Source organism: Gymnodraco acuticeps, unplaced genomic scaffold (genome assembly GCF_902827175.1).
Source record: "Gymnodraco acuticeps unplaced genomic scaffold, fGymAcu1.1, whole genome shotgun sequence".
In the NCBI taxonomy this organism is placed as follows: Eukaryota; Metazoa; Chordata; class Actinopteri; order Perciformes; family Bathydraconidae; genus Gymnodraco; species Gymnodraco acuticeps.
Window position 1 is genome coordinate 1,887,238 of NW_022989983.1, and position 21,153 is coordinate 1,908,390.

At 42.0% G+C, this 21,153-nt stretch overlaps 1 protein-coding gene across 1 annotated transcript; it reads right to left on the minus strand.

Moving 5' to 3' along the window:
* Window positions 1–928: 928 nt before the first annotated feature.
* trpc4apa (transient receptor potential cation channel, subfamily C, member 4 associated protein a) lies at window positions 929–21,048 on the minus strand. The gene is made up of 18 exons (XM_034212285.1): window positions 20,814–21,048; window positions 18,692–18,820; window positions 18,459–18,575; window positions 18,252–18,309; window positions 18,067–18,122; window positions 17,743–17,871; window positions 15,188–15,389; window positions 14,350–14,535; window positions 11,084–11,226; window positions 10,864–10,995; window positions 10,708–10,766; window positions 9,162–9,347; window positions 7,958–8,048; window positions 7,708–7,848; window positions 7,492–7,603; window positions 6,886–6,998; window positions 4,862–5,068; window positions 929–2,484 (listed from the first exon to the last, which is right to left on the minus strand). The coding sequence occupies exons 1-18, from the start codon at window positions 20,937–20,939 to the stop codon at window positions 2,347–2,349; spliced, it is 2,325 nt and encodes a 774-aa protein (XP_034068176.1). The 5' UTR covers window positions 20,940–21,048; the 3' UTR covers window positions 929–2,346.
* Window positions 21,049–21,153: the final 105 nt, after the last annotated feature.

The following is a 21,153-nucleotide window of genomic DNA, read 5'->3' on the forward strand; positions in this document are numbered from 1 at the left end:
GGGGGAACATGTGGGTGAAAGTGGGTTACAGAAGGAGTTATGGTCTGCTTGTTTGATGGTCAAACAGGGTTAGAAGGAGATTAAGACTGAAGGGTGCAGAGGTGAAATTTAAAACACAAAAACATGGAGATTGTATGCATAATTCAACACATGAAGAAAAACATAGGTTATCTAAAAGGATTTCACACCATGAATATTATCCACTGTCCGCATCTGTTGGTCAACAAACACTATGGGTAAATCAGTGAGACACAATCATTCGATCAAAGAAGCACCTCACCGTCCACGTTTAGGACCGGGTGCAAAATGTGTCCTCCTCGTTCCAAACATCACATAAATCTCCTTTAAATAAAGTCAAAGCATCAGGGATCTAAAGCAAACCAAATAGTGTTAACACAAACACTGTGCAGCTAGTTTTTGGCCAAAGGGAAAAACATTTCACCATTTTCTAAACAAACAAAAAAGGATGAAATCTAAGGCCTACGAGGAGCAGATCACACCACATACAGCATTAAGTGTTGAGGACCAAATCTCTTGTGCATCAGACAGAGGGTTCACTCTCTCTGAACAATTCAGATCACAAAGCTACAGAAGTCAGGATTGTTTATATAGAGCGCTCACAACATTCATGTTTTATACCGATAGCCTCATTGACTTCCATGGTGAATGACCGGAGTGAGACGAGGAGATTGGGATCAATGATAACACACGATCAGCACTAACACCACCGCAGTTACCCTGTGTCAAATCACATCATGTTATCAAGAAACCAGCGGAGTTATCTCGGGCATTCAGCAAAAGAAAATTGAGAATTTTCTAAGAGAGAAGCACTTCAAAGCACAAAAGATGAACTAATTCAAAGTATGTGCACACCCATCAAGATTTAAGACATGCTGAATGAAAGCTAGGAAAAAAAACAGAGGAAACATTTCTGGTTAATCAGCTTTAAAGCAAATAAAAGGCTTTCAAAGTGTAAAAGGACGTTTGTGTTTGCATCCCAAGGCGGCATAGCACTAGCAACTCATGGCATCAACTGTAGAAATGCCCTTATACATTCACATGAACATTTATTATGACTCATGACATGCTCAGAGGAAAACTGTACACTTGTCATCAGAAGTGGTTTTGGATCTGTACGGATAAAATATGAGGTAGCTCATCCATTTGTACTTATCTGTTCAATTTGAGACACCAAATCTTTCCTTTTCCATAAAAACAGCTGCTCGTGAACACACTGTCGACACAGCTGCGCTCACTGCTTCATCGTTATCTAGATTCAAGATCGAGTGGTGCCATGCAAGGAAAAAAGAGCCATCGCATAGAAAGATTGTCATTCTCAGCGTGTAGTCAAAGGTTTGCGGAGCCCAGAGACAGAAGGCCGATTCACATAAACTCTGGACTGGAACAATGAAAGTGGTATTTTAACACTAGCGCCTGCATAGTTTATTCTCTTCCCAAAGCATCTCTCACAACATGGATACAAAGTCCGTTACAAAATGAAAAGGTTTTTTTTTTTAATCAACAAAAAAAGTGGTAAAATATAATAAACAATAAAAACAATTTAATCTGTGCAAGGTTTTATTCTACAGTTTAACCAGAAAGCTAAAAAGTCATTGTTTTTTCTTTTTAAACAAGACATCAAGGAAATCAACAAAATAATAAGAAAGGAGTCCCTGGGTGAAACGTCTGAAGCCACGACAGAGTGGAGGGTTTCAGATGAGAGCCCCGTGCGTGTGTGCTTGTGTGACATGTTAGCCGGCCCACAAGCTACCTTAAATGTGCAGAGTAGAGCCAGAGAGCACAGATTAAAAAAAAAGCCACCTAATTAAAAACAGACCCATAGACAGGTTCAATGTAGATGCTGTTCATTGAGAAGACACCTGCAAAAAAAGAAAAAAGGGCAGCAGAGGGTGTAGGTAGTGGGAGAGGGAGAGAGTCCTGGGTCACGGCTCAAGCTGTGGTCCCTTCCAAAGCCAGTCCACGTGAAAAGGATATTTTTTTCGAACATATACTTTGTTGAATCATACATATTTTTTTCATAGAATTTTGTATAGGTTATATAAAAGGCTCTATTGGACCTAAAGCAAACAACCAATGTATGTGTCATTTTGCAATGTCCTTTAATTGTCTGTTAAACCATGTGTGGGGGGGGGTGTGGGTTTCTTAGTGAGAAGGTGACAGCCGGAGCGCTTAATGTCTCCGTTCATACAGACGGGAAACAGCCGAGTCTTTTCATCCGGAACGCAGTGAAGCCCCCGGACGGCTCGGAGGAGTCGGCACCAGCTTCAGGTGTCCATGCTCCCTGTGACCGTCTGCACTCCCCCCCAACCCCGCCGCCCCCGGAGGTCAATCCTCCAGCAGGTCTTTGTCCAGATCCATGTAGGGCTCGTCAATGTAGCTCGCTATGGCACACAGAGAAGTCCTGTCGGAGCCCAGCAGCACCGACACCGTCTCCTTCCAGTAGCTGAAGGGGATGCAGGAGCTCTGAGAGGAGGGACAACAAAACTCTTTAGTTTACCCAATGCTCATTATTGACAGTATCTTTATTGCTAGCTAACCACAGAGGGATGTAATAGATAGTAGCTGCAAATAGCTGTCAAGTTAGGCACACTCAGCTGATTACTAATCCATTTACCCTTTTTTTATTTGTATTCTGTCAGTTCAACCAAAGCTAAAATAATAAGCCAATACAAATGTGAAAAAACAGATAGCCATACTATTAAAAAGGACAATAATTTCCCCATCGCGCTTTCACACAAAGTACTTTGCCGTACTTAGTTCATCAGAACTCTTTAGTTCTGATGAACTAAAGAGCAGATCGCGTTCACAACGGAATAAGTCCCTGGGGGTGGATTAGGCAAATGAAGCCGCTGACGTCACTTCTTCTTCTTCTGCTTTGGGTTTACTGGCAGGCCGCAAACAACTTCACGGCGTATACTGCAGCCCGAAGTCCCCGGAGTTGGGGACTGGCTCCAGTAGAAGCTGCTGGGAGTCCCAGCAGCTTCTACTGGAGCCTTCCGAGTAAATCGCCAGAACGCCGACACCTCCTCATCTCCACCGCTCCCATGTTTTCTTTTGTGTTGCCATAAGTTAGTCTCTCTGCGTTTGTGCGCTGGGCTAATGCTAATAATGCTAATGCGAGGATAATAAAATGGCGGGAGTTTTACGGGGCGTGGTTTGCAATCCGCCCAGCCAATCAGAAATGGGAACCTTTTTCTCCCACGAAAGTACCTGCTCTCTAGCAGGGACGGAAAAGGGGGTGGAAAGGTTCGGATCAACTAATATAAGTTTTAGTTGCGGATTTTTTTGGTGTGAACGCACATTTTCGGAACTATATCGGAAATATACTGGGAAAAGTACTCCAGTGTGAAAGCTCCTTTTGTACCTTGAATTATATCTAGAACCTTGGAATTAAAATAAACATTTAAAGCATTTTCCCCCAGATGAGTCCATAGCCGCGTTCACACCGAGTATTTTTCACCCGTACTTTTTGCGTTTAGTTCCGTTAGTACCCCTGATGTCGCGTTCACACCAAAAAAATAACTAAGTGCCGGGAACTTTTCACCCCATTTTTAGAGCCTGCTGAGAGCAGGTACTTTCCTGGGGAAAAAAAGTACCACAGTTCTGATTGGCTGGGCGATTGCAAACCACGGCCCGCAAAACTCTGAAATGTTTTGAAGAGCCGCCATTTTATTATCCTTGCATTAGCATTATTAGCATTAGCCCAGCGCACCAACGGAGAGAGACTAACTTATGGCAACACAAAAGAAAACATGGGAGCGGTGGAGATGAGGAGGTGTCGGCGTTCTGGCGATTTACTCAGAAGGCTTCAGTAGAAGCCAGTCCCCAACTCCGGGGACTTCCAGCCGGGAACTTCGGGTGGCAGTATACGCCGTGAGGTGGTTTACGGCCTGCCAGTAAATCCAAAGCAGAAGAAGAAGAAGTGACGTCAGCGGCTTCATTTGCGTAATCCTCCCTCAGGGAACTTATTCCGGTGTGAACGCGATCGGCTCTTAGTTCCATAGGGGAACTAAGAGCAGGGAACTAAGAGCAGGGAACTAAGTGCTGGGAACTAAGTGCTGGGAACTAAGTGCTGGGAACTAAGTGCTGGGAACTAAGTGCAGGGAACTAAGTGCAGGGAACTAAGTGCTGGGAACTAACTACGGCAAAGTACTTGGTGTGAACACGGCTCATGTTTCTATGTGAGCCCTGAGGGGACAATACATGCCATATTCCTGGTTCCCTGCACACAAAATGAATACACCCCCAAAATCAATGTGGTGGTTCATTGACACATCCCAGAAAGTGATACATAATTCCGACTTTAATTCTTTAGCTTCAAATTATTAAAATGCATGGGTATAGGTAGTAATGATATAGACCTTTAACTCTGTGATGGTGGAATGTAATACAATTATTATTAAGTACTTTTAAGGTACATTTCTTATGCAGAAATTCTTTCAGCCACTTGGGGGCAGCAGAACAAACAAACACTGTTGACATCACTATATAAAGCTAAATGATAAATGATGCAAATCTACTTTAGCTGGTTACTAACTGTATCTGCTGTTTCCTGCTGGACCAGTAGCATACACACTGAAAACATCTGCGTGTTACAGCTGGTGAGAGCCAAAAACAGTGAAATAACCAAAATGGAAGATTCTTATCAGCTAATCAGTAATGTTTAGTTTCATCACAAAAGGTCTAAAAGGATCAGGTGTGCAAGTTGCTTTTAAGCTCACGTGTCAGAATGATTTGAATATGCGACTGAACATAAACGTCGTCACGAGAGGGGACTTCCACATCACGCTGCGACTTGTTTGTGTATCAGTTATGTTCATGAGAGAGGGACAGCACTCACGTTCTCCAGACAGGTGCTGTCTTTGTCCTTGTTGAGGTAGTGGCGCTGCCAGAAGCGCAGAAGGTTGTGGAAGTTGTTGAGCAGACAGCCCGGGTACTTCTCAGCGTACTCCTTCTCCCGCAGGGCGTTGAGGTAGAAGGGCAGTTTAGCCTTTCTTCTGGCCAACATCAGGACCACCAAACTGGTGTTTAAACAGCTCACATTCTCCTGCAGCAAACATGGGATGCAGGAATGGATGTAGAAAGAAACAAGATTTGAGTTAGTCGAATAATTCCTTGTTGAACACAAGAGTTTCTGTTAAAGAGGCACTCTTTTATGCTTTTGGGGTTTTTTCTTTCTGGTCGTGTGTTATTTAGGTTTTTGTGCATGTTAACCAATCACAGCAGACTGCGCTCTGGTTTCAGACAGAGGCTAAAAAAGAGATACTGCCAGTGTTTCCGCCAGACCAGGGCTGAGAGGGCGTCCACCCCGAGAGCGGGGGGGGGGGGGGGGGGGGGGGGGGAGAGGGGTTGTGTGATGTCACGTTGTGTCACGTGACTTGAATTTTGAATTGAGCCGTCCCTTAAGTTATAGATACTAGACTTGTTTGAGATGAGCGAGACCGACGCAGACCTGCGCAATTGCGATCCCCGTCTTGCTAGTGCATTGCATGATGGTGAGTAATTTTGTCCGGCTTGCTCTGGAGGCTCGCAGTTCCTCTCCACGGGCAGCAGAAGCTAAATGCTTGATGGAAACGACTCGCTGGTATCTCGAGCTGAGCGCTCATTGGTGGTTTTTACCACGTGCTGCTGATGAAACTCTCCAATTGGCTCGGCAAAAGTTTGTTGTTGTTTTGTGTCAGTTTTACGTCGCCACATCCATTCCCATTTTTCATCATTGTTCCACAATGTTTATCATCATGAAATTAATATCTATATATTTTATACTATACTGCTTACCGTTTTCATACTTTATATATCTTAGCATATTCATACACACTGTTCATACTGCTCACAGGCTGCTGTGTATATCTAGTGTATTCATACCCCTCACTGTTTATTCATCATTCAATATTTTATTCTGTCTATTGTGTACATTACTTTTCACTTTACTGCTTGTTGCACCTGGTTAGAAGCTAAACTGCATTTCGTTGTCTCAGTACCTGTAATATGTGCAATAACAATAAAGTTGAATCTAATCTTGAGCAGGAACAAATGTATTTACTTAGTACATATCTGACATTAACGATTAAACACATGTGTGCATTCTTTATAAATGCAAACCAAGTCAAGCAGACTCCGGAGGTGGCGGTATGCACTTTAAAGTTGTTTGCAATCTGCCAAAAAACCAGGAGAAGAAGAAGAAGCCGACTCCGAGCAGTCCGAATTCAGGCGAGCTTTTTGAGACCTCCCCCGGCTGAGATCGGCTATTCTCGTCTACTTTCGAGGCGAGCCGCAACGCGTCTCAAACAAGCCTACTATCTCTTTACGTATCAGTGATGGGAATTCCGGCTCTTTTTAGTGAGCCGAATCATTTGGCTCGGCTCACTAAGAAGAGCCGTCTCTTTCGGCTCCTAAACGGCTCGTCATGTTACCACCTCAGTTTCGCCGCTGCGAGGCTCCGGCGCTCGCAGTTCACGTGCGTGCTCTACTAGCACCCCTCGTCAAGGCTCGCCGACAGTACACTTTCCGTCACAGGAACACGCTTTGCTGGCGGCAAAAATAATCTCACCAGACTCCTTCGCCCCTCCAACAAAGGGATGTCCTTTTTCCTTTGTCATTTCAAGCGACAAAAACTCTCGATCTTCTCTCAAATTATTTATTTTTTTGGACGCCCTCGCCTCGAGTTCAGAGCGTCAAATGACGGCAAGACGCCCCACTGGCGGAAACGCTGGGTACTGCAGCACAGGCAGTATGAGAAAATAAAACCTTTTTGAACATTAAAGCTTGGAGACATGTCAAAGTAAAGGCAGAAAATAAAATGTATAATATAATAGCATAATATGTCCTCTTTAATAAAGGTCCAAAGAGAAAATGAAACCAGACCTGTGTGAGCGTCTGTACGTTGATGATGTTGACGAGTCGAAAGAGGAAGGCCAGCCTGTTCTCAACCTTGGCCATGTAGGACAGCAGACAGCATTCAGAGAGCACCTCCACCACTGGGAAATAAAACACTTAAATCAACACTTGAAAATAATAGTAAATGACCTAAAACACTATTGTAAATAGACCTATATCAAACACAAGTTATCAGATCTACCTATGACTGGATAATTGTCTGCAATCACTCCCTGATGGGCATTTGTAATGTTCCTTTTCCAAATCACACTAATTATTTTTAGATAGAATAGAACATATCTCAGTTTTCAATGTCAAGGATGGAAAATGCTACGATTCCACTGTTTTATTGCCTCGCATCACAAAAACATACACAAACTCATTCCCATACGGAGCCTTCTTCAGAGCGTTTTGCATTAATTATATAGTGTAAATTCGAAAGGGCTTAACAAAACGGGAATAAGGACCGGAATATAAAAGTCAATATCAATGACCAATCAATCGAAACCCGGGATTTCTTTCATTAACCAAGTATCTTAACATTTATTTTCTAAGCGACGAGTCAACATGATTTATTTTTCAAGCCCTGTTCACCTTTGACATCTTCAGTCTGGCTCTCGAAGCGGTCCAATGAGAGGGTGATGCAGCGCACCAGCATGTTGGAGTCCACCAGAGAGCTGTTGATCTGCGTCAGGAAGGTCTGAAACTACAGAGGAAACTAAACTATCAAACACATGTGTTCATCCACAACACACGCAGAGAACTAGTAACATTGAATTTGTAGGGACAGCGTATACATTTTGGTCATACTTTTTCTGGTGTGTTGACATATTTGTTGAATCTTTTGAAGGCATCAATGTTGAACTTCATGAGCTCTCCCAGCAGATCAAAGTAGCTCTGCAGGACGTCTCGAGACGTACAGCCGCTGTCTATGATGCAAAACAGGATGTGCTGTCGAGAGACGGAAACACAGAGTGAGCAGTCGTTCATTCAAAAGGTCAGAAGCAAAGACAGTCTGTGTCATGTGGACTGTCTTCATGGGATGTGGTGATAGTCTTACCTCTAGTAGACCTCTCTTCAGGAGGAACATTTGGTCTGCATAGGAGGTGGCTCCTCTGAGAAAACTTTCCACTGCCCTTGCCTGCCAGAATCTGCATACACAACAGAAAGCTTCAGCAAAATAAAGAAGCAGAACTAGAGAAACATGTTGAGAAATACTCTTAAGAATAGCAGGATTCTTGGAGCTAACTGTAATATCCAGGGTTCATACACTCTTTCCCCAATGATTTTCCATGACCGTTACCTCGTTTTCCATGACCAAAAACATGACTCTTTCTCAGCGGTACCACTGAAAATGGTTTATTTTAACATGGAACAGGAAAATAAGGTCTGCAGGTTGTGCCCATCTAAAACAAAATCTCTCACTAGCAAAATACCTCGTCAGTTAAATGACATTTTACGTTTCATTACTATACAGTATTTATTATCATTATAGTATTACTATTTCGGCGATTAGATCAAATATAAATTATATTTGATGCAACTTTGGTTACATTTCCATGACTTTTCCAGGTTTTTAATGACCGTAAGAACCCTGAATAACTCTATATAACAAATCACCTCTGGCTGGCATAGTTTCTCTTGGACTTAAAATCACACTGTACATTTTACATTGATATATTCAGTTTAATATTCCATCCGTCACATACTTATGATAACAACTTGCTTTACATCTTGTTAATTTGTAAATTCAACATTTTCTACTTTCTTGTTTATTTCTAGTCTTTTAATTTTTATTGTACAATGCCATGTCTTTTTATGCTGCTGCAACACAAACATTTATCAAATTGGGATCAACAAAGTAACTCTCTTATCTTAAAGGTGGGGTAGGTAAGAATGGAGAAACCAGCTCGAGTGCACTAGAATTTGAAAATACACAACCGGAAAAAATCTGCCCCTTCCTTCAGACTTCCTCACAGAGCCCCTCCTCCAACACACACGAACGCGCACATGACCAATGAGGGCACGAGATAAGTTTGTGCACAGATGATAAAATGATTAGTCGTGCGACCAAAGCGACTTACATACTCAATACTGTGGGCAATCCCCACAGGAGCAATTTGGGGTGAAGTGTCTTGCCCAGGGACACAACGACATGCTGACTGCAGTGGGGTTTGAACCTGTGACCCCCTGATCCAAACACCACCGCTCTATCCACTGCGCCACACGCCTCCCATGTGATGAATGTGAGTGTGTGTCCTGACCTGAATGAGGAGTCTGGGGGCTCCCTCTTCATGACGGTGAGCAGGCGTGTGAGGAGCCCCTTCTTCCCGTCACACACCAGGCTCCTGTCTGTGTTCACCAGCGCCTCCACCTCGGGGATGTTCGCCTTCATCGATATGGCACTCAGTTCATTCAGCTCCTGGCTGTTCAGCAGGAGGTATTTGTTCCTGGAAGACACGGCACACAATTTAACACACAAAGCTATACAAGTTTGATTCATAATGTTGACAGATCAACATGCAGAGCTTCTTCAATTTTTAAATGTCTGTTTATGCTGTTTGAAGCTGGTATTTTGCACAGATAAAGATGATCACTAATAACATTTGTATAATGCTATTTGTAGAATTAGATTCAAGTGGTGGCTGTGTGACCCGTGAGATGAAAACATTTCCAAGAACTCAATGCCGTGTTCATTCCAACAGTCAAAATGTAATAAACAAAGATAGATGTATACTCATTTCCATAATGTCTAACATGCAAGTTATTCTTTATATTCATTTGTTCTTTTAAAAACAACATTTTAACGAAGGTCAAACACATTTTTGCACTTTATGCACACAAACTAATCACACAGCTGTTTAAACGAGGCGGTATAGAAGTAAACAAAACACTTATAAAACCACAATAACACAAAATCTATTATTACAGCTCGACAAGTATATTTATAAAAAAAATATGTTTATAGAGTGCCGTAGTGACGCGTCCTAAAACCCGGAAGTAAACTCCTTCCGGTTCCTTCGACAAAAAAGCAATGGGATTTTGTAAAATAGCTGGAAATAAGGTCTGTGGTTGAAACACATTTAAGAGACGGATCACGTTTTGTTCAGCCGGATAATCTCCACATGCCTATCCTACTTTTATAATTTTTGAATCGTAACTCTAGTCGCCAGAAGCAAAATGCTAACGTTATGCTATAAAGGAACTACAGCAGGGTCGCTGCTTCAACGTCACGCCAACTTAAGATCCATATTCAAAACTACCGATTAAAAATTCTTCAAGTTGAAGCGTTTGTTTGAACAGTTTTCAGGAGGCAGGGACTTGCTTTCAAGCAGAACAGGGCAAACAAACTTAGCGGGAGTGTTTACGTGTTCGGCGTAATGACGTACAACGGCCTCGACAATTTCTGTAGTCCTATTCAGCCACTTGTTAACAACCATCGTTTTTCAGACACGTCAACTCTTCAGAAATCACCAGTAGGGTCACTGCTGATGGATTTAATGTGGTAGAACAAAACGTAATCCGTCTCTTCAATGTGTCTCAACCACAGAGCTTAGTTCCAGCTATTTTCTAAAATCCTATGGAGAAATTGCTTTTTTGTCGAGGGAACCGGAAGTGGTCAAATGCTAACTTACTTCCGGGTTATAGGACGCGTCACTGTGGCACTCTATTGTGAAGACATGTTGAGATACGACAATAGACATTCAAAGCTTCCTTAGGAAGAACTTTGAAAGAGGCTTCAAACGCTTCTCAACAAACATAACTTGAAAAAGAGAAATCAGATTAAAGATCATTCCAAGGGTTACTCACTCGTGGTGATCACTGAAACTCTGAAGTAGCCTCAAGAACTGGATCTTAAAGGATATTTCCTGCACAATCAAAAATGAAGGGTTTTAATGTTTATGTTCCATTTTTAGTTTAATTGAATTGCTCACATCCAGTTTCAAAGTGATTTAAAGCTCATACTGGACTACAGTCGCAGTTCTCGTTCTGCCCGTGGACCACGTGGTTGGAGGCCGTGTATTTCCTCCAGATGAGCTTGTCGAACAGGTTGTTGAGTCCCGGGATGAGACGAAACTCAGCCAGCATCTTATGGACCTGAACACACACACACACACACTTTAACTCTGCCTTGATTTAACCCTCCAGTGTAAATGTGAAGCATGGGAGGAATGCGTGCGGTTACCTGGTTCCTCTGTCGGCCCATCAGAAGGACACACAGCACGTACAGCACCTCCACTTTGTACATGATCTCATGGACGATCTTCATGGACTGAGGCAGTCGATGTCTCAGAGGACTGGTGGCCAGGGAACTCTCATCTGATGACTCTGGAGGGGAGGAAAACATTACATTACATGTTAGACGCTTTTATCCAAAGCGACTGGGCAATCCCCACAAGAGCAAGGGACATAACGACATGCTGATTGCAATGGGACTCAAATTTGCTACCCCCTGATTCGAAGTTCAGCGCACTACCCACTGAGCCACAGCCTCCCACATGTTTATATATCAAAGTTCTTAGTATTTTGAGCAATGTGAAGAAGCATCGGCCCGCATTGGCTAATCCGTCGCTACTTCCTCACTGCGAGTGGGACCCAGGTTTCCCTCAACAGAAACACACCCGTTTGCTGTCCTGGCTACAAAATAAAGGGCCATCTCCCCATAGAATTCAGGAGAGAAGAAGATCTATGCATTTTCTCTGAAACCCCACCTATTTTGAATGCACCTTGGCCAATAATACATTTAAATTCTCCCTTCTGTATGTGGCACTTACAGTTTGGCTCTTTGAAAGCTTTTGTACATATATTTAGCTTTTTGAGTGTGTATCTTTCTGAAGGGATCTACTGATAGACTTTATTAGGCCTGGCAGCCATTGATCACACACGTAGAGAAATGCAAGCTGGATTTAACACTTTGAAGACGTTTAGATTAGGGATGGGAATTTGAAAGCAAATGTATATTCGAATATTTGACTCCCAAAAAAACGGTTAACCGATTAACTGAAATGTACATATCCTATAAAAAAAAAAATGTGGGAAAAATGTTGACAAAAAATGAATTAATTAATTTTGAAAAATAAATAAATACTTGTTCAAATAAGTACAGAAACCAAGTCGAATTTGTCAAATGTATTGAACTGGTGATCACACTTTGAACAGTTGACAGCTAGGCCTACAGCTTTCATGCTTAAAACATAACTTGGTTTTTAAATGAAAGAGGGATCATACACGAACAACATAACGGGTTAGGGTAACGTAACCCTATTACAACAGAGATCAACAACCTGTAACAGGCCTATGCACAGAATGCAGCTATTCAATACTCATTCTTGTTTAAGAATTTGAGCATGTCTACTCAGGGGAGAGGCGGGTGCGGAGACGATTCACAATCAGGCCAGCTGTAGAGAAGACCCTCTCAGCTGGAATTTGGGCATAAGATGAGGTTTGTGATCTGCGTGTAGTAGAGATGTTAAGATTCACCGATTCGCATCGGTGCACCGGCATAAACGTTCAAGATGCGAGTGCACCGGTTGAAAGAGTGCACATCGGCTACAGTTTGGGTTGAACCGGGTTGAACTCGCGATGCATCGATGGCGTAGCGTCTTTGCATCGGTAAAAAACCGATTCATTCATATAAAATCCCCTCATCTTGTCAACGCTCAGCAGAGACGATCTTTGATATTTGCTTTGCCACTACGGAGGCCGAGAGTCTCAGTTATCAACACACACGGAAGTTGAGGAGAAAGAGAAACACAGCGCACTGAAAAATACCTACAAATCAAACGTTTGGCAACACTTCGGATTGTTCAAGAAAGACGGTGTAATAGTCCTTTATGCTACATAGTTGACCGCAGGTCATGGAGAGTAATAAGGTATCCGTAGACCTTTGTATGAGGTATCTTTATTACTTAACAGGTCTACAGCCATGATACATAGATCCGTCCTAGATGCGGGCTTGTATACACACAGTATCACTCCGCAGCCGCACCCCATCAGTAACGTCCTGATGGTATATGTGCGCGGCACTATATACTACAGACGGTCAACTTGAAAAATCGCTCGCAAATTGTTAACGATGCCGAGCCGCTTTAAAGTACACAAGTAGTACGAGGAACTTAGCGACGCACATAAAGAGTCGACATGGGGTCTGCGGCTGAAAAGAGAAACCTCAAAGTTAGACATATGAGTTAAATCACTCAGTGAGGTGTTCTGTCAGAGAGAGTGGTGTTTAGTTTACAGCAGCCTGTGACTGCCAATAATAGTTTACATGTCTTCCTTACTGTAAGCAGTTATGAAATACCTGTTTGTGAAAGGTTATTTTCTTTATTGTTCATATAGAACCCACTGCTTTCTGCTCACTGGTGAGTCAGCCTATGAATGAGTGTTAAGCACATCAGGCAGCAGCTGTATGGGCATTGCTCTATGGTAGCTGTTATTTGCACATTGTTAATCATGAGCAATGCATCCTTACATTGTTTAACTGTGAGGTGTTATACAATTGTACTCTGGAAAGCTTTTAAAGGCAAAAAAATAAACGGCATGATGGGATGTGCAGTACCAAATATATAAAGCACTTTTTTGTTAATGTATGATTTGCTGCATATAAGGAATAAAACAAAAATCCTCTGTCGTACCATATTGAAGTATTATTTTTTGCATCGTGTTGAATCGTATCGCACCGAATCGCATAATGTTGAATCAAATCGTATCGAACTGTATCGCAACAGGGGTGAATCGTATCGTATCGCATCGCCTGGTGTTTCAAATGTATCGTTAATGTATCGTATCGTGGCAACGTATCGAGATGCGCATCGCATCGGCCTCAGTGATGGAGATGCACATCCCTAGCGTGTAGGGAGGGGCAGCAGCCATATCATTAGCTAGAACTAGCTAGATCTGATGGATTTGGACATAAACGCGAGTGAAGTATAACCGTGAGGGACCAGTGAGCGGAGCAAAACACACCTTTAGACCTAACACACTTAGCTATTGCACTGTCGTATACATTGAATTATTCCATTTGATCATATGTAATCAACTTAGGCACCCCTCCCAAAATTACGATAAAAATATTCATAACTCATATTCGACTACCTGAATAATTTTGAATACTCGATTAATCGTTCCCATCCCTAGTTAAATTTGAGTGTTGCTTTTGTGTCTATTATGAGAACTTGTATACTCATCTCATTTGTTTTTTCTTTTTTCAAAATGCTCTATGTATTTATCACTTACTTTCACTTTTTATTTAGTTGTTTTCTTCCAAGCTGGGATGGGGGTGAGGGGTATATTTGATCTGCTTTTTTGGCAGTTTGGTTGAAATGTGCACTTTTGCATCTACTGTATGTATTTGACTGCTATATGACATTCTGTATGATTTTTCTTTGTGTTAAAAGCGCTAAATAAAAAGGGATTGTAATGAACCAGCAGCACAGCAGTGTCTCGTCTCACCTGTACTGCTTTGTTCCGCCTCCTCTGTGGCCATCTGCATGAGGGCGTCCAGCACCAGCGCGTTGTCCAGCCACGTGTACCAGTCCTCCAGCTCCTGCAGGAAGTTCGCTCCGGTGGCTTCAGACACCTTTCTAGTGGCCAGCTTACACAGACGCTCTATGAAGCCGGGGATGTTCAGCAGGGTAACTAGAGGAGGATTGAGATTGATATTTGATCAGAATCAGAATACTTGAATTATCTAAGGGCAACATTGTGACCGTCAAAAATCGTATCATAAAAATGCTTATATAAACATGAGTTAAAATAACAATCTGCAATAACGTAAAAATAGAATAATTATATTTGTATAAACATAAGAACTTAAAATTAAAAATGTCCAGTAAAAGATCAAATGAAACAAATCTATGAATAGATTAAAAATGATAATAATGATTAAAAATATTAGAAATAAATATCTAACCTGAATAAATAAAGTATATGTATAATAGTATAAGTTAAAGTAAAAATGTCCAGTATAAACATATTATAAAATATGTAAACATTAAAAGTGAGCACATTGTACTACAATATACAGTTTCGCATGTTCATTGCAATATCTACAGTGGTGCATTGGTTTTAAACATTGAAGAGATTAAAAGGGTTTGGCTGCTGATGGTTTAATCCCTCCTGGTGCCAGTCTATTTTCTCAGAGTGCCTGAGGGTTATTAAGTTATATGGCCACAGGCAGCAAAGACTTCCTGTGGTACATCTTAGTGGAATGAGTCCATTATTGATCCACTCTTTTACAGTGGAGCAAAATACATATCAGCGTGGACTCAGAACCCTGAACTCAACCCACCCTGGTTGACCTCGGCCCGCGAGGGGCTGGCGATGCGTTTCTGCTGGGCGTTTTTGGCCAACAGGGTGTGCTTGTCGTCGTTTCCCACATCAGGTTCTGAGATGGTGACGGACAGGATGCGGCAGAAGTTGGCGAGCTGCTGTTGGTCGAAGCTTTGGACCAGGCCGGACAGGTTGGGGATGCCCTCTAAATGGATCATCTCCTGGAAAATGCACAGTTAAAAAAAACTCTTAGCAAACTGAAAGCACAGAAATCTGTCATTTATCACTTTACCAGTTTTGGGACTGAACCTGACGAACTCTGTTTCTTCATTTAAGCTTCTCAACACTCAAATGTAGTTTAAATGTTGGCCATGAGGGTTGTGCAGTGCACTACTGTAGGTCGCCATTGTCAGTAGGTTTGTCTGTGTATATGGGTATCTGCAAACGGTCTATATGTACATACAGGGTTCCTGCAGGTTTCACCAACTCAAATGTAAGACTTTTTAAGACCACTTTGAATAGAATAAGACCTATTTCACGGCAAGAAAGTATGAAGGAAAATTGCTATGAAAGAAGAAATACGTCCCATAATTACTTACAAAGTAAATGTATTCATGTTCAACATAAGAACGATGACTGAACACAACAGCATACAGAACTGTGTTAGCGTGTTAGACAAAAATTGTGTGTGTGTGTGTCAAGAGCTATATTCAGAGCTCTGCTGTCTTCATGCTGTTGTATGATTGGTGCTACGGTATTTAGCGTCCACAGCACCTCCGCTTTTAGGGTTGACGTAGACCCAAACGTCGCCCGGAGGTCCCCCGATGTTGTTGCAGGAGCTGCTGCACTAGCCAACGCTGCATTAGCAAAACAAACGCTAATTTTGTTTGCAAAAGGTGCAGCGGGCTTCAAACACGTTCCCTCCACTGGTTTCAACCAAGCACTAAATTCAATGTTTTCCAACCAAATACAGTTGAACTTACACTTCCCAATATGTATTTGTAAGTAGATTCGAAGATACCTGAGTTTCTGACTGCCGCTAGCTGAAGCTTGGTTGGTTGCTAGGTTACTAGCTGGGTGTTCTCCGTTCGCCGGGGGAAACAAAGTTAGTGATTACTGGTTCCATGTTGATTTAATTCAATACAGATTGTTGTGGGGAACTGAAAGGCTCTTACCGTCCAGGTTACTTTGCAGCCCGGACATTTCCCCCAAAACACATTTAGACGCGATCGCAACACAGAAGTACCTTTCAAATCCCATCATTTTTAAGACCTTCTGAATCATATTTAAGACCTTACTTATTTTTTTGATCATATTTAAGACTTTTTAAGGCCTTAAATTCTGATTATCAAATGTAATACTTTTTAAGACCCCGCGGGAACCCTGAACATAGCCATCTGTTATTATATAAATGTAAATATAGTGTGTATGATTTTTGTATCTTTGTGGAACAGCAGGACAGAGACAGAAGAAATGTCCTTGCGGGGACAATAAAGTATATCGTTTGGTATCATATTTCAAATTCATTTTTATATGCTGAATACCCTGTGAGGTTTTGCCCATTGTTGTGACCTAAAAAGTACAATTGTATAAAGTATTATATTTGCTTTTGAAGGTTACATCATAGATGTCTCCGTTTTAAATTATTTCAACAAGTCAACTACAAAAGATCAAGAGAATACATTGTTGTCAAACTGCTCCTTGCTGTCTTTACATCACTTCACAATAAGAGAACCAGAAATATGAAGGGAGGAAAAACAAAGCAACCCCATTTTTGCCATCGATATGAAGCTCAGACTTGTAGATTATTAAAATGCACAAGCTACAACAACAGTGTCTACAAACTCTCCACATGCAGCTTCAGGGAGTAGCACTTTTAAAACATTTAAAGATTTAGTAACGCACATAATGTATAAAGAAAGCAGAAACACAGACTATGGAGTTCAATGTTTTTAAAGTAAGCTGAACAATTAAAAAATGTCCACGATACAGAGCTAAACAAATGATATGTATTTTAAAATGTTCAAGAATGTCAAGAGAAGTTGAAGAAGATTGAAGATTCAACTTATTGTCATTACGTAGTACAGGTACTGTGACGAAATGGTTTCTCTGCATTTGACCCATCCTAGTGTTAGGAGCAGTGGGCTGCCATTATGTACGGCGCCCGGGGAGCAGTGTAGGGAACGGTGCCTTGCTCAGGGACACCTCGGTAGCACTTGGTCTTTCCGGGACTTGAACTGGTGACCTTCCAGTTGCCAAGCTTGAAGCCAAGTCCCTATGGACTTCGCCACCACCGCTCATTTCAAGCTGAAAACAGCATGCTTCTAATATTAGAGCATAGGTGTGATGTTTGCAGCTCTGCAAGGCACAACCATTCCGGCATGAGCGGCGTTTGAACATGGACAGCAGAGAGTTGTAACATAACAAGACGCATGTATCAGGTGAGCAAAGATTTAAAGGCTCGTAAAACTCAACGTCTGTTGCTGGTTTGACAAATGAGTCACGGCTGCACAAATCACAAAGTAACCTTTTCATTTCCGAGGTGCCATAAACAAATACAAGTTTAACTCTGACCTTTTTGACTCCGAGAATATCTTCAATTAGAGTAGCGGTCTGTAGGAAGGTCTTCTTGTTTGTCATCAGGGTGAAGAGAAACAGAACAAAGTCATCCCTCGCTGCCAGGCTCTTTGTGACCCCCTCCGTCTGTGAATTGATACAAATAAAATGAGCAGTTTAAATCATGCACATTCCTGACTGTAATGTTGTTTTAGAAATATAAACGGCACAAACGCACTGCAAAACGGCAACTTCTAGTTACACACACGCGCTACATTGAAGCACGGTTTGATGCACCTCTGACATTTCTCTGGCATTTACCAAATGTAACAGGATACTTACACATATACAACAGTTGTAGAGAACACTAAGGCAGTCCTTGACCAAGTCATCATTCACTGTGGGAACAGAAACACACACGTTGTAGTCAAATTGAGAACTTATCATGAATTTAAAATCCATTATATTCAATGTGTTAACTTCCCAGTAAAAGCAGATATATTCACAAATGTGAAGTCACAACTTACTATTGGGTTTTTTCTTCTGCATAGTTAATGTGGGTCTCATCAAGATCTCCACAAGCAGCTTCAGGGAAATAGAGAAATTGGTATTCAGTGCTGTGAGCAAATACTAGTAAGTGCTGTGCTACACATCACGACAGATTCTCCAGTAGGAAGCCTCTGTACGTCGTCCAATAATTACAGAGAGTCAAGAACCAGGAATGTCCAACTTACATCGACTCCACCGAAGAGGTCAAAGGTGTACGTGTTGGGGAAGGTGGATTCCTGAGCGGTCTTCCTGTCCTCCGTAACGAAAGACATGGCCTCCATGGAGAGCTGGGATGATAATACCTGACAAAAACACATTGACTACATGTAAAGAAAAGTTCCAAAGTAAAAACACTCACACACACAAATGGCAGGAACGAGTAATTCCACGACTAGTACTACAAGTGTTGTGAAGGTACCTTAAGAAAGCTGTGGGCCTGGGAGAGATCACTGTTGGGATGGCTGCTCTCGTGGAGCCTCTGCAGCAGCGCGGGGATGCCATGCCACTTGGCTCGTTTATCTCTCTCCTGGAGCAGGCCTCCTGGTAGCTAGGACACGCAAACAGAGGTAACCTTAAAACCTTAACCAAGTGCAATAGACACAGTGACAAATGTATGGGTGTTTGCATTTGCATTCAGACAAGTGAATGCCAGTCTGGAATCCTGAGAACATTTGATATGTTTGGTCAGCTGTTTGTGTGAGTTTGTCGCCCTGATTGCCATCTGTCCTGCACAATGTTCTCTAGCCGCTCCTTTTAGTGGCTTTATGCCTGATTCAAGTGTTGAATTGGCAGCGGAGCTCTTTGGGGAGACAAATCACTATGATTGGCTGTTCAGTTAAGCAAATCAGTGTGCGAGAAAAGAAACGCACACGATGTAAACAAACAAAGTCTCTTGTCATTGCTCATCTCCATCTCATCAACAACATCGCAGCCTTGAGCCTAAGTGGTGAGGGTGAGTGTTGTGAAAGGCGCCAACAAACACTGCTAGAAAACTCAGATCATTTGTAACACTGGAAAACCTGTGTGAAACTTTTAACAGACAAAAGGTCTCAGATAGTAGGAAGGCTGTGAGTCACTTTAAATAAGATTACTTAAGGAAATCCTTAGTTCATGTAGCACAATACTGCAACAAGGAGAACAGAAACTAAAAGTAGCTTCAGCTGATTTGTATTATATGCCTGGCTGTAAAATCTAAAACTTGTTGACAAGAGAATTGTAACTTCGCTCAAAGTCAACAGGTGTAAAAGTCATGCGGAGAAAAGCCATAAAGGAACAGCTGAATCTTGAAGTTAAAGCCAGCAATAAATAATGTGGCTTTTTTTATTTTAAAGGATGCAGGAGAAGAGAAGACGTCTTCTATATTTGACTAATCTATTTATTAAACCACCAAGTATGCTTTTCTGAATGGTGTCAATTGCCATCATCCCTGTTGAAGCCATTAAAAACAAAAAGGTGTGACAGCATCGTGACTTTTTAAGATATGCCTGAATTACATGAAACATCTTGACCTTGCATTGCTCTCAGTGGAATGGGAATGTTCAAAATGTTGTGCACAGATTCCTGATGGTTATAAAGGGAGACCATTTATAGAGTTTGGAGATCACTTCCTCAATAGAGCTTATTAGTTTGATCCCAGCAATGCTCCAATTGTCAACACCCACACAAATGGTGCTCAACTACCTTGGTATTTGTATGCCAATAATTTTGTACTTTTAATTGAGTAACATTTTGAATGCAGGACTTTTATTGTAACAGAGTATTCCTACACTCTGGTACTTCTACTTTTCAAGATCTTGTACTTCTCCCACCTCTGTCAGTGTTAGATAAAAACCAACCGAACAAATATATGCTCCAAAGTAACACATATCGGTTAAATGGTGCTGTATTTCCATGCAGGAAATACAAATAAACCTGCCAAGTGTAAGTAGTGCAGACAGCTGCCTCTCCATGTAAGGGAACGGTAGTTATTGTGGTTTGCGTCGTTACGTCATCACCTGAGCTGTTCAGCTGGCTTAGCTAGCTAACGTTAGCTGACGTTGGCTAGCATTAGCAAACGTTACTGCGGTTTACTACATGATTTAAGCGATTATGAAATGTAACAATGCGCTATCTGGTATCACTTATTCCCTTACTATCTCATAAAAACCATAACAGTATGCCAACATACCAGATCAGAGCGTTACGTAGCGTAATTACTGGCATATAATGCTAAGCTAATTCACTGCTAACAACAAAAGACCAACTTGAAGCGGAGCTTGCTTCACACACTTTGTTCGAATGCAAACGTTATTTGCCTCGTCAGCGAGCAAATATCATTATCCAACAGTCAATAATGTCAAAGCTTAGCGTTTGCATTTGTAAAACACCCTATTAATGTTGTAGCTAGCTGTAAAGCCGAAGCTGACACGAGCGACTAGAGCTCCATCAAGTCTCCCCGACAGCGTCTTCATGTTCGGGCTGCATTCCAGCCGCAAGCCCCTGGTCTCAGTGGACCAGCGTTCATGTGCCTTTACTGTCAAAACATGCAGTGTTTCTCTTACCTGCGTCCCTCGACTGAACCCCTGGCCGGTGATTTTACTAGCCGTGAACTTAGTGACGATATTGCCAGTGCAATGTCTTCGTTTTCCTCCAGTACAGGGGGACTCGGACCCCATAAGCGTCGCCATTATTTCTTCTTCCTGAACTGAGCTGCTCGGCAGGAAGTGGAAGGCTTTGATGAATTACTGGAGGTAATGAAGCGGCATCTGCTGGCGGAGTTGCACACTGTGCGAGAAGTGGCTTCAGTGGTGTGTGCATGCATACTCTATTGTGGTTTTAATGGTTTTGGTTTAAATGGTTTTGCACGATCTAATAATACACAAACAGATAACAAATGACAAG

Excerpts from the sequence above, each read along its gene's own strand:
- trpc4apa (XM_034212285.1), bottom strand. The coding sequence starts at position 20,939 with ATGGCGACGCTTATGGGGTCCGAGTCCCCCTGTACTGGAGGAAAACGA. Across the intron at positions 18,310-18,458 it reads ACCTCTTCGGTGGAGTCGAT|CTGCTTGTGGAGATCTTGAT; the intron begins GTAAGTTGGACA and ends ATTTCCCTGAAG. Across the intron at positions 14,536-15,187 it reads GCGGGCCGAGGTCAACCAGG|TTACCCTGCTGAACATCCCC; the intron begins GTGGGTTGAGTT and ends ATCCTCCTCTAG.